We start from the raw sequence: 14,073 nt of genomic DNA, 5'->3' as shown, positions 1-14,073 counted from the left end.
AAACTAAAGGACAAATTGAGAGAAACATGAAAACCATAAAATAACATAAAAAAATATAATACATTCACTCTAATTTCCTTTCAACCCTTGAACAACTTCAACTGTTGAACAACCAAAAAATATATTGAAAATGAAAAACAATAAGGAAAATACTAAAGGAAATGCAGAAAACTATGCCACTCTTCGATTTTGTTAAAGAGATTCAATTTTATGAAAGGAATTTTAGGAAAGGTTGAATTTGTGAATTTGTGAGAGAAAGGAAGAAGAATAGATCTGCATTTGCAGCGATTAGGGTTTTTATGTTTCTTCCCTTGAGTGTTACGTTTATATAGGATATGTGGTATAATTATTGAGCTTGTGAAACAATACATTCCAGCCCAGTATATATATTAAATAAAATAATAAAATAAAGATTACTATGCGGTCGATTTCCGTTATTTTTTGATTCAATTTAATCAACCGAACCGACATTATCCACAGCAAACCAGAAGTTTCACCCATTTATTTCGAAGACCCAATTTTGACCCGACCGAAAAGATTCGAATTACATGGGTCAGTCTGATAGTCACGGACGGTGTATTTTTATCCACCCCTACCGCAATTTACATGATTGTCTAATGTAGTTGTTAATGCCTTGCATTATGTGATTGACATTTATGTTTGGCTAAAATGTAGTAGCAGCAATATGTAATAAGATTATGTAACTTGCAAATATAAACATGTACAAAGTAGGTACAATAATAATATGTTCTATGGAATATTTAGACATGCTCTGTGACAACATGTCTTATGAGATGTCATATGCAGAAACTCATGACATTGCGCCTGCTAAGCTGAAATATGAAGATTCAATATGTAATCAACTGATGCAGAATATTCTATGGAATAGGATGCAATCATATGTGGCGCAGATTTAAAGGTCAAGAGAATCAAGTCAGAATATTGAAGATTATATAGTTTCTAATTATGGAGACAATTTAGAAATCTTATGATTAAAGACCTTTCTTTTAGCAGAAGTTTTATGCTGATTTGTAACAGCAAATAAGGTTGTGATTGAAGGCCCAAGTCCAGTTGGGAATAGGTTATAAATAGGAAGCTTTGTAACCTAGTTTAATGAGCAAGCCGAGTATTGAAAAGATGTAATCATTAGGGTTTGTTAAGGTAGATCACCCGAGTTGTGGGATGGCTGCCATGTCCTTCTCAAAACCTGTAGGTAAGAGAAGTATTGTTCTCACTCGAATCCTGTAGGTAAGAGTTGAGTGATTTGTTTCTTGATCAAAGCTGTTAAGAAAGATCAAGTTGTTTGTCTTGAAGTGTGTCTTCAGTTTCTTAGTTGATGTTATCCTTGTTTGTGATTGAAGGGATTTGAGGGGGCCTCATAGCTAGGTAAGTCTTAGGTAGAAGTATATCACGGGTAGTATTAAGTGATTAGATCGCAAACTGGTTGTTTGCTGAGGGTCTATGAATTGATTCTATTTAGTGGACTTGTCCCTGGCTTGGTAGCCCCTAGAGTAGGATTATGAATCCAAACTGGGTAAATAATTCATTGTGTTATTTATTTTCTGCACTGATTTATTAATCTGTTCAGTAATGGATGTCATAACATCGAAGACGACATCAGAGATTACTCCCAGAGCTTGTGTGTTTATTGAACCACCCCAGATCAAAACCTGCATGTGATAACTGGGTTATCATTATGCATAAATGGTTCAAGAAAGTTTATGATCTGTTACCATTCAAGTGTTGAACCAAAATTGAAGATGATCCTATTTTATCACTGTAGCTTGTATAACATTCTAGATGTCACGACATTCTATATGATATTTGGGCTCTATCATACCATAATTTCAGTAGTAAATTATTCATTCAATTATTTCAAACTTTATCCTTTTTATTATGTTAAGAGTAGTTTGCTTTTGATAGTAATTAGGATAACATAGATACTGATGATGTGTGCTAGAATTCAACCCGTTCTGAAAATGAATTTTCAAAGGAATTTCAGAAATGCATCCTAAAATAAATTAGTTACATATTTAAGGTACCTCAAAAATTAATGAATTATGTGTGTTTTTAGTGCGTCTGGAAAATATTTCCAGAGTCTAAAAATATTTTTAAAATTTTACGTGGTGCGCTAAAAAATTATGGGGTGCATTAAGAAATTTCCAACAATTATATGAATTTTTGAAACAAAATGTTATGTTGTTATTAATTGTGTTAAAAACTATTTTTTGAACAAATTACATCATAAAACTATTTAAAGTTGAGCTCAGTTGATGTAGTGTGAGATATTTGATCATTTTAGTTAGACACCGCAAAATAATTTTAATTAATTATTAAAAAGTAATTTTAAATTAAAAATTAAAAATTTTGATCGTATTAAATCTTATTTTTTAAAATATAGAGTTAAATATACAAAATCCCTTATAATGTTAGCGAGTTTTGATTTTAGCCCTAGTAAAAAAAATTGAATTCCTCCGTATAATGTTAAGATTCTATATCTCTAGCCCCTAAAGTGATAAAGTGACATGGAATCTTCAATTTTACTTATGTGACATGTTCACGTGAATTTTCTTTTATTTTTTAATATCTACGTGGAATTTATGTTTTTAAAAAATTTCTTTTTAAGAAAATTTAAAAATTTTGTTTTTTATTTTTAACCAAAAAAAACTAACTTTTGTTTTATAACTTTATTACTGTGTTTATTATGAGGAGAGTAAATCAACATTCGCTAACATTACAGGGGTAAATATATATATATATATATATATATATATATATATATATATATATATATATATATATATATATATATATATATATATATATATATATATATATATATATATATATATATATATATATATATATATATATATATATATATATATATATATATATATATATATAGACGACTCAAGTGAGAACACTTGGTTATTATGATAAATGAGAACAATGAATCACGATCATTAAATTTTGGTTTGTTGATTTTAATGAACTAGATTGCTTTCTCTTTCTATATTGATTTAAAATAAATATTAAGGATCATAGAAAGAGAAATCAATTCAATCCATTAAAATAAACAAATCAAAATTATATATATATATATATAATTTAAAAATTATTATTTATTTAAATTTTTAATTAAATTATATTTTTGGATATAAAATATTGTCCTTGTTTTGAATTTCTGCTTTTGCACTGTCTGCTACCACTTGCCCGTGTCTCTCAGCCCCTTGTTAACTGCAGTCCATTTGCTTGCAGCATCTGGAGTTTCATTGTCAATGCTTATTTTCTTGTTCTCAACTGCTTATGTATGTTGTGTGCTCACATATTTCAACTTCCAATCCTTGATAGGTTGTTACTTCTCATTATGGCACTTATGATCTACCTTTTGACATTTATCACAGTAATGAGGCATTCATACATACTCCACCTTTTACTAATTATGTGGTAGTTTGATCCATATAAGAGTCATTCATCATCACTGCATCCATATCTTGCATCATATTGAATTTGAGAATGAAATATCCTTCCTCGTTGTAGTACATAGCAGACATTTGGAAGAAATTCCAGTATTTGAGCATATAATTATTCACATCACTCATGGTCAAGGAACCCCCAATGACGTACATAATCAGTGTTCCTAGAATCCAATCTTTGTTTCTACATCAGCTTCTTCAATCACTCATGATAATGGATTTGGCTTCTTGGGGTTTGGGATAACCCTTCAAAGGATCCCTTACTGAATAATTGATATATAATTTCATGAATTATTAAAGGGCTAAATAAGACAGCCAAGAAAAGAGAGTGGCAGCAGGCAGTGCAAACGCAGAAATTCAAAACAAGGACAATATTTTTTATCCAAAAATATAATATAATTAAAAATTCAAATAATTAATTGTTTTTATATCTAAAACAAAAAAAGATTTTATCCTTGTAATGTTAGTAAATTTTGATTTAAACCCACCCCACCCCCTCATAATAAAAAATAGTAATAAATTATTTAAAAAATGTCAAAAAAAAATTTATAACAAAACAAACATTTTAAATTTTATTTAAAATATATATAAACTACACGTGGATTTTAAAAAATAAAAGAAAAAACATGTGAACATGTCACATAAGCAAAATTGAAGATTTCATGTCACTTGAGGGGCTAAAGACATGAAATCTTAACATTACAAGGGGGAATCCAATTTTTTATTTACAGGGGCTAAAATCAAAACTCGTCAACATTACAGGAAGATTTTGAATATTTAACCCTAAAATATAATATAAAAGTTATAATTTATTTTTTAAGAGAACAATCTATAGTTAATGACGAAGTAAAGTATGACTCACATGCGGAACCATATATATAGTTGATGACGAAGTAAAGTATGACTCACATGCGGAACCATATATATAGTTGATGACGAAGTAAAGTAGGACTCAGATGTGGTAGATCGTGTCTCTTGGAAGGCGGAGTAATGAGAATGACATTTTTATGTGAGAACATGAGAATGAATTTGAACCACTAGATTTTAAAATAAATGGTGAAGATTATGTGTCATTATTTTTTTTCTCTCTCCTCCATTATTAAAATGAATGATGGAGGAGAGAGAAAAAAAGATTGAAACATAATCTCCACCATTTATTTTAAAATATAATGGTTTAGATTTATTCTCATGTTCTCACATAAAAATGACATTATGATAGTATACGTCATATATATATATATATATATATATATATATATATATATATATATATATATATATATATATATATATATATATATATATATATATATATATATATATATATATATATATATATATATATATATATATATATATATATATATATGGAAGGCTGTTATAACAACCACAAGTCACTTGACGAGGAATCTGGAGGGTCATTTGATTATCTCTGATGACAAAAAATCATTTGAGAACAAAGATTGAATGATGATTTCTTGACTGCGGGACCACATGACCTTTAGCAATTCAGCGTATATGGCTCTAGATTAGGCCTTCTTTAAATTGGGCCTCTCTGTCTTTAGGTCTAAGGTCGCCCCAAAACAGTTGCCCTCAAAATTTTCCATTGTGTACGAATATGATGGCAAAAAATGTACTCATATGCATATGCGGGTAAAACCCATCATGTGTATCGGTTTTATGGTTTATTGGGCATCTACGAGTAAAATTAACGGGTATTTAATTACCATTAGTTCACATATACGAATACGAATTTGACATTACTCGTATCTATGGGTATCCTTGTCTTTTGATAATTGTCAAATTTATTTAAAAATTATTTTGTTAAATCTAAATTTATTATTATTGTTGTTGTTGTTTCGTTCTGAAACAAGAATTAGGTGTAAGCTGATGATAAGGAATCCTGAAACGGTGGTCCAAGTCTCTGATCTGATGTCGCGGGATGAACCTGCAAGGTTAGCACTCCATCGCCTAAGTCAAATCAAGATCCAAGATGAGTTTTGTAAAAGTGGAGATCAAAAAGTGTACCTTATATTTTGCGTAAGATGACTTTTTACTCTTGGTCATTTGGAGTGGATTGACATACATCTATGCCTTAGCTTCTTTGGGTCTTTTGGTCGGTCTAGAGGAGTTGCTCCCAAGGCTTATCAGGCGTTAAGGATATGGGGAAGTCTTTAGCAGTCATGGCCAGTCTCTAGGGCTTGCCAAACATTTCCAATTAGCGAGTGTCTTCCTTCTAAAAGTATTTACCAGAATAGTTATAGCTCCTTGCTTAAAGCTTTTATCTTTCTCCATTACCTTTGCTTCCCCAACTTCACCTTTCCAGGTATCCTTCTCACCTCAAACTTTTACCTTTCAAGATTTTCTGTTCTTTGGTCAAGATAAGTAATCATCGTAATCATATGGATAGAAATTTTGAGAGAAATATGTATGTTGTCATGAGTACAAGAGTATTTTCTAACTCAAATTCCCCTCCCTTTTCTCCTGATCGCATGGGTCATGAAGTTATATCTTTTATCGATGATTATGATTCTTTGGGAACTCCCTTGACGAGATAGATTCTTGCTAGACTCTTCCGATGTCGTCTTGTTCGACCATGAAGCTGACGAGGGTTATACAATTGTTCCTATGCCCCTCCCATTTTGTATGCTTCAAAGGTGCGGGCTGCCAATTTGAGGAGATAACATGTTGGGGATTTCTTTCATGTTTACCGGAAAAGCTACAACCACAAAAATAGTTATGCTAAAATCAAAACCCACATGAAACATAAGGTATACTTGATGTAGTTTCTTAGCTCAAGCTCAACGAGCATTTTAATGTTGATGAGTTATCCTGTAAAAAGGTAAACTTGGTGTAGCCAGCCGATGTGAGTAAGTATAGTTACGTAAATAAAGTTGATTTCTAGTTTATGAGATAACAGAAGTTGTTTTTAATTGTCTAATTTCTGTTTCTATCATATTATAAGTTGAGAGGGATGTTATGCTGAGAAAATATGACACCCTCTTTGAGTATTTTGTTTCCACATATTTTATAAATTTAGTGTATGGGGTTTATAGGGTGTTACAACTACAAGGTATTGTCCACTTTAAGTGTGAGAAGCCTATCCGTTTTGTTCTTTTGAAGAGGTACCTCAGCGGGTTGAGGTGTTTGAAATGTTCTTTGAACTCTTTAGTTTAAATAAGATTTTTGTTGTTACTAGTTCCAATTTAAAGGAATTAGTGTGATTCTTCACCGTCACTAGGAACCGTCCCCGACCAAAGGTAAGGTTCATGTCCATGCCCCTAGGGTTGACCTGGTTCATAATTTTCCACCTCTTTTATTTTTTTCTATATGTTCTTTTGTCGCTTGCAGTTCTTCTCATTTTGCTTCATGAAGTGGTCACACTGTACTTTTGATATGTTAATCCAAGGGTTTCAGTGACGAACTCAAACCTCGCATACACAAACCAACTATACCTCAATAGTATTGCACCAAACAGAACAAAATAAATGTAGAACTTAAAATTAAAAATTAAACTAAAATTAACTAACAAATAAAATTAAAAAACGTCGCACTAATATTGCCTTGTTAAAATTACCAACAATCCCTGACCACATAGCTAAAAACTTGTTGACTTTCTTAGCAAGTGTACTAATACTGTTGAAGTAATAAAATGATTTATCTTCACATGAATCTTTTGGGCACACTCTATTAAGATTCGTGTTATCAACACATGTATTCCGCTTCCTTGAGGCTTTCTTCACTATAATGAAGTTGAACAACCATTCAGTATAATTCACCTCGAAAATGAATCTTGCATCTAATAGGCCTTTCACTATGCTCGTGGTAGCTTTACCCTTCTCCGAGGACTACCTCATTCACCACTGGGATATGTAACAAGTGTTAAGGTCGATGTTCAGTTAGAGGTAGGCCACCTTAGGATCGATGTCGGGCATCTCATGTGTTGAGATAGAAAAAAGATCTACGTTATTCTGGAGTCGTTCCATTGGTGTGGATCTTACTTCAAAAGGAAGCCCGAACTATATCTTTACTGACCGGACAAAGTTATCGCTGAGATGGACACACTCTAACTCATTCTATGGGAGGGACCTAACTTCGTCTTTGCACGTGCGTCTAAGTCGAATGTATTTCCATTCTCGGGCTCTTCTTCGGATTTTGCCGCTAACGCCAGGATGTCCTTAAGGATGAGTTCTTTGATCCTTTTTGCTTCATCTAGGTCAGCACTAACAATGATCGGTTTTCATTCTCTATTATAATATGCTACATTCAGGTGGACCATGGATGTTATCGTGTCTAGCTTTGCCAAGAAGGATCTCTCCAGGATACAAACAAAATTAAAAAGAAGTTAAGGGTTATATTTCTCTCACGCACTGCTTCTCCCAAAGACATCGTCAGATCTGTCATTCCTCAAGGGTGAGTTATCGAATCGTTGAAGGCCAACAAATCTCCATCACAATATGGATTTATATCTGGTTGTTGGAGGCCTAGTTGTTCTAATGCGTCAGTGTAGAGGATGTTGCAAGAGATTCCATCATCTACGAGGAATCTTGTCAAATTTCCATTAGGGATGGTGAAAATTAGGATTAACGGCAAGTCGAAATTCGAAGTTCCATCGATTTTTTCACGATCAACAAATCCTAACGCCAATCAATCTCTTCTAAAACAGACCATATTGTCTATACATTTTGTATTTTAACCTAGGATTTCACGGGTAAATTTCTCACGCGAGAGAATCCATTCCCATGTTTAGACAGTATGTCATGTTAATATTGTTTCAAGGGTAAATATATTGGAGTGTCTATAGAAATATTCATATTGAAGGAGAGCATATTCGGATAAATAGATTTACTCATCCCTAAAGAAGACACAATTGATGTATCAAGTCTCACAATGAATAAAAAGTTGACATTAAATAATATATAAGTGGAATAATTTATATATCTAATATTTTGATATTTTAAATAAATATGTGGTGTTCATTTCAGTTAACTTAATCTGCCTTAATTGAACATTTGAAACCGTGTCTAGCTCTTATAACAAAATTATAAATAATCAATGCCATAACTAGGGGTGGCAAAACGGGCGGTGGCCCGCCGGCCCGGCCAGCGCACCCATCTAAAAATCGCGGGTTGGGTTGGGATTTTGGGCCCGCTGCCCACCAAAGCTCGCCCCGCCAAAACTCGCTGCCCGCCTAAGCTCGCCCCGCTAAAGCCCGCATCACCTATTTGTTAAGCTCGTTTTGTCTTAAGTCTGTCATTTTTTAGTTAATTCTAGTAATTTAAATTCTTGATGGTTTTATTTTATACATTTATTTATAAATATATGCAATATTTTTTTAGGTAAAATTTATTTAAAAGATGTTTTATAAAAAATTGTTATAAGAAATAAGTGAAAAATTTAATTGAAAGGTAAAAAAAAGACTATTAAACTCTTAAAAAAATGAAAGAAAAATAAATTAAAAAATAGACGGGCAAGTCCGTCGCCCACCAATACGCCACCTTGGCGGGGCGGACATGATTTTTATGCCCATTTTACTTGACGGACTTGTCCGCCCCGCTTATTTTTTGGCGGACATTAGACAGGACGAGCGCGGGGCGGGCGGCCCGTTTTGCCACCCGCCAGCCATAACAATTTATCCACAAGAAAAGTATACAAGTAATTCACAATTCACCAATAAACTTTTAGAGTGAGTGTGATAGTTTAATTTTGTCTACTCATCATACATCATTTTCATTCTTTAAAGTAATAGAAATGTTGGTTGTATCTCATAAAAGACCACTTCATTTTGAATGTCTCTTTTAACATAAACTTAGTAATCTCCTACAACCCCTATCCCCACACCATTTATATAGACTGCCAAAACACATCAATATAAGGATATGGTCATTGAGCACATTCATCTATTTCCTTACAAACTTTTCAAATTTTGCATTCATTCATTTTTATGACATTTTGTTTCTATTGCACGTGCATCGTTCCTATTGCCATGCTAAAATCATTCGCAACTAACAACCTTAAGTTGTTCATATTATTTTAGGTGTGTTATTTATGGTTCATGTCCCCACAACAAACCAAACGACAAAGATATCAACTTACAAAGAGTTCAAACGTTCATGCATAATAATATTATGTTTTAATTTTGGGTTAATATTAGTTTATTCTTTGTAATATTTGCGTGTTTCGGGTTACTCCCACCATTGTCAAATGCAGGTTTTGGCAACGGTTTTTTTGAAAAAACCGTTGCCAAAAGGTAGGGAGGAGGAAAAGCAAAATTCGCTAACATTACAGAGTTTTGCCATTTTTTAAAATAATTGGGCTAACATTATTCGCTAATAGTATTGGTTTTGCACTATTATCGTTGCAAAATTCGTTAATAGTATTGGCCCTTTAATTTTTTCAAAATAATTGGTTTTGCCATCCTAAAATGATAACGGCGTAGTTTGTTGTCTGTTTGCCTGATTAGTGCAGAGAATCGTTCATCTTAAGTTTCTCTATCTCAAGCCTTTACTCTCTGTCCCAAAAAAACAAAAAAACAATCAGTGCCAACCAATTAGTACTACTTTGGCAACAGTTTTCCCTCATTATATCACCACCTTCTCTCTCTGTGCAAACCTACCTACATATTCTCTAAACCACATATTCTTCATTTCATTATCCAAAAGATGAAAAGAATGGACATCTTCTGTGCTTCACAAGCATCCACAGCAATATGTCTTAGCATGGAACAAGCTTCATGTTCCTCTTCCAATGCCATTCAGCTTGGAGGAAGAGTCATCGATCGCCACAACCCTATTATCAATGATTCAAGAAGAAGCACTTCAAGAAATATCACTGCTCCATGTTCTTCTTCTCAGCCACCCATTGACCCGAAGAAGAAAAGCTCGAACTTTTCTTCCTCAAAGCCAAATGGAAGTAAAGTTTATGAGCAGAAGAAGAAAAAAAGTACAGAAGAAAATGTCAATAACAGTTCTAAGCCAGTTATTTCCATTCTGAAAAAGAGATTGGTTAAGTTACCTGCTGATTCAAATTCATTCACTCCACATGGTTCAACTAGATCCTTGCTCAGTGACAAAGCTAGTTTAGATGGTTCTTCAGATTATAGTCCTGTTTTGGCATTGAGTAAGGTTGTTAACAAAAACGATAAAGTTTTTGGTGGTGAAGTTGAACCCAATCCTGCATCTAAACCTGATCAGGTTTGTTTCATTTATCTTCATTTTGCACTTAGACTTCATATTTTAATTTTTCAAGTTATTGCTTGTATCAATGTTCATAATGTTAGATTCATCTGTTAAGTTTTCAGAGATTCTATATAGGTTTAATATTGTTTAACTATCGAAAAACGAATAGAGTCATATTTTCCATGGTTTAATAGTCACAAATTTTGAGTCATGTGCAGTAGTCTGCCTTACATGTCTTCTAAGACGCGCCTCTGGTCAATGTTTGTGTCCATTTTTCCATGAAACTTATCTTGTACACATCCATGAATCTTAATTAAGCAAGTTTTGAAGCTTGTGTTTGTAGAATAACCAAATCTAGATTTATGATTTGAATTGAATTGAAGCATTGTGCAAATGATGAATGACCAATTGAATAATTTGAGTAAATATTCGAGCAGGTTGTTGTACTAAGGGTTTCTTTGCATTGCAAAGCGTGTGAAGGGAAGCTAAGAAAACACATCTCTAAAATGCAAGGTAAAGGAACTTGATTCTAAACATTTAAAAATTAATCTATCATTCACATTACATATTTTAAATATCAATCGGTCAAGATTAATGTAGTTGATTTGTATGCATATATGTTTGTAGGAGTTAGTTCATTCAACATAGATTTTGCTGCAAAGAAGGTTACAGTAGTTGGGAATGTGACTCCATCGAGTGTGTTGGAAAGCATATCAAAGGTGAAGAATGCACAATTTTGGCCAACAATTGGATCTGAAATCAATGAAGCAAAATACATCTATTAATATTTATTGGCATTGATGTATGCTTTAATGCAATCAATGTAAAATTTGAATAATGCAGATGTTAGCAAGAGGTGGTAGGGTTAAAATCATAAAATAAAATAGTATTTTGTTCTTGAAAAAAACAAGCTCCTGTGACCAGTGATAAGAGGTTTATTTTTCGAGGTGAGACGACAAAATAGCACGATAATGGCGTTTTTTTGGCAGTATATGTATATTATTATCGGTACAAAATAGTGACAGTAGAAATGGTGGATTATATAGTAACTAGTAAGTACTTTTATGGAGGCATGTGGCACACTGTATAATGTATTAGTGTTGTCTCATCTTATCTTCAAAGAGAACGAAAAGTAAGGAGCGTCGTGTCCTAGTTTTTTTTTCTAACCGTTTGAGATTTGTTTATAATTAAGGACATAAGAAAATTTAACATCAAAATTTAATACAATGTAAATTCTCTTAATTTTTTAATTAAAATTTTGCTAAACAATTAAGAATATACATAAATAGCATGTAAAAGGAGAATAAGTTGCGGCACTATTTTTTTATAGCAAAATCGTTCTCTTGAAAATTTATTTATTGTTCTAGAGAACATAACATTGCTATGCATTACCATTTACATTGTCTGTAAAAGATCTCTTGTTTTTATGTTAGAAATCCAAAAAAATCAAAGACAAATGGTATAAAAGAATGTTGAAAGTCAGAACATGTTTTCTCATATTTGACCAGTTTATTTGAAGCGGCCTTGAGAGCGATTTGTCTCACAGTAAAACTTCCGATTCCCAGTTCCACTAGTGGAGAAATCCCACTCAAGTCTACAAATACATGTTTTTCTCCTATCAATCCATACACCAGAACATCTGTTGGCTTAAGAGTCGATCTTCCCTTCTATAAGTCATTCAAAAAATTCACAAGAGCCTCTTTTTTCATTTTAATTGATTTTTTAAAACATTTTCTTCTTCTTGAATTGTGTGCAAATATAAAATTTGTTCTATATATTTAGTAATATTTTATAGCTTAATTATAGTTTTAGTCCCCCTACTTTACATGATTTACAAAATTGGTCCCTCTATTTTAAACTTAAACAGTATTGATTCCCTTGTTTTAAATTTAAACAATTTTGACTTTCCTATTTTAAATTTTAAACAGTTTTGGTCCTTCTTTCATACTTTTCACTTAAAATTAACTATGCTTTCATTTTTTTAATAATAAATTACTTTTGAAACATGATAAATCATCGTATATAAATATATTGTTGTACTTTATCCATAAAAATATAAGTTAAAAAACAAAAAAATCTCATCGATTTTTTATTAAGACACTTGAGAGAGGGATTAAAATTGAATTTAGAATAGGGTGACCAAAACTGTTTGAATTTGAGATAAGGAGACTAATTTCATGAATTAGACAAAATTGATGGACCAAAACTGTAATTTGACTTACTTTTACGATGTTACGAATGTATTGTCAACTTGTTAGCATTGCTAAGCATGTATTTTGTTTTAAGATGAAAAAAAGTTGATTTGAAAAAATTAATTCAGAAATATTGCTTTTATTAAATAATGATTCAAAAATAAAGATTTTTTGTGTAATTGTGTTAGTAGATTTTGCAAAATTAAATCGTCATTGTTTTGATGGGGAGACTTTTGGAGAAGAAAAGAAGGGAGTTTTTTTCTTTTAAAAATTATTTATTTAAATTTTTTTAAATTTAAGCAATCATTATTTTGTTTGTATTAAAAAAATAAAGAATTAGCTAAATTTACTAAAAATTATTTTTATTTGATATAAATATTATAAATTTTAAAAATAAAATAGTTTTAAAATTTTCTATTTCTCCAAGAATATGAACACCACTTTGAAAATTATGGATGTTGGTGTCTCTAATCATGCACTCCTTTGCCTTGAGGACCAGGTGCAGCAAAAGCCTCAAAATAGACATTTCAAATTCAACAATATCACAAATAAAATTGAGGGCTTCCTGGAAGCAATTAGAAATAATTGGAATCAGGATTTGAATGGATCTCCTATGTATATCTTGTGGAAGAAGCTTCATAGAGTTAAATCTACCATTAGGAATCTGAATGCTCCTTATAAAGGCATCATAACTCAATTGGAGAAAGCCATAACTAATATGAAGACTATCCAAATCAATCTGAGCCGTGATAGAATGAATCTGGATATCATTGAGGAAACCAAAGCTCTCTCTACTGAAGTTATTAATCTAAGCAACATTGAAAAGCATATGCTGAAGCAGAAAACTAAAGTTGAGTGGCTTAAATTGGGAGATGGCAATAACAAATACTTCTATGCTACCCTTAAAAGCAAGGCCAAGCAAAGAAATATTACTAGTATGGTGAAAGAGGATGGGTCTATCATCTCTCATAACCAGAAGGAGTTTGAGGAAGAAATTCTGAACTATTATAGCCAAATTGTTGGTACCTCTAATCCTAACCTTAAGGGCATTAACATTGTTACCATGAGAAAAGGGAATCAAATTCCAGTTGCTCAAGGTGAAATGCTTATTGCTCCTATTAGTGAAGAGGAAGTAAAAAATGCCTTAAATGGGATTAGTGATAATACTTCTCCTGGGAGATGGATTCGAAGCAAAAAATTTCAAGTTCATCTGGAAAGTTATCA

The 14,073-nt window shown here is 32.1% G+C and overlaps 1 protein-coding gene across 1 annotated transcript; it reads left to right on the top strand.

The window, feature by feature from the left end:
- Positions 1-9,933: 9,933 nt before the first annotated feature.
- Positions 9,934-11,823, top strand: LOC131619689 (protein SODIUM POTASSIUM ROOT DEFECTIVE 2-like). The gene is made up of 3 exons (XM_058890760.1): positions 9,934-10,672; positions 11,095-11,170; positions 11,285-11,823. Exons 1-3 carry the CDS (start codon positions 10,142-10,144, stop codon positions 11,440-11,442), a joined length of 765 nt encoding a protein of 254 aa, XP_058746743.1. The 5' UTR covers positions 9,934-10,141; the 3' UTR covers positions 11,443-11,823.
- Positions 11,824-14,073: the final 2,250 nt, after the last annotated feature.

The sequence above is a fragment of the Vicia villosa genome, linkage group LG1, assembly GCF_029867415.1.
Source record: "Vicia villosa cultivar HV-30 ecotype Madison, WI linkage group LG1, Vvil1.0, whole genome shotgun sequence".
NCBI lineage: Eukaryota > Viridiplantae > Streptophyta > Magnoliopsida > Fabales > Fabaceae > Vicia > Vicia villosa.
This window is presented reverse-complemented; position numbering and strand designations above follow the sequence as displayed.

Excerpts from the sequence above, each read along its gene's own strand:
- LOC131619689 (XM_058890760.1), top strand. The coding sequence starts at position 10,142 with ATGAAAAGAATGGACATCTTCTGTGCTTCACAAGCATCCACAGCAATA. Across the intron at positions 10,673-11,094 it reads CTGCATCTAAACCTGATCAG|GTTGTTGTACTAAGGGTTTC; the intron begins GTTTGTTTCATT and ends ATATTCGAGCAG. Across the intron at positions 11,171-11,284 it reads ACACATCTCTAAAATGCAAG|GAGTTAGTTCATTCAACATA; the intron begins GTAAAGGAACTT and ends ATATGTTTGTAG.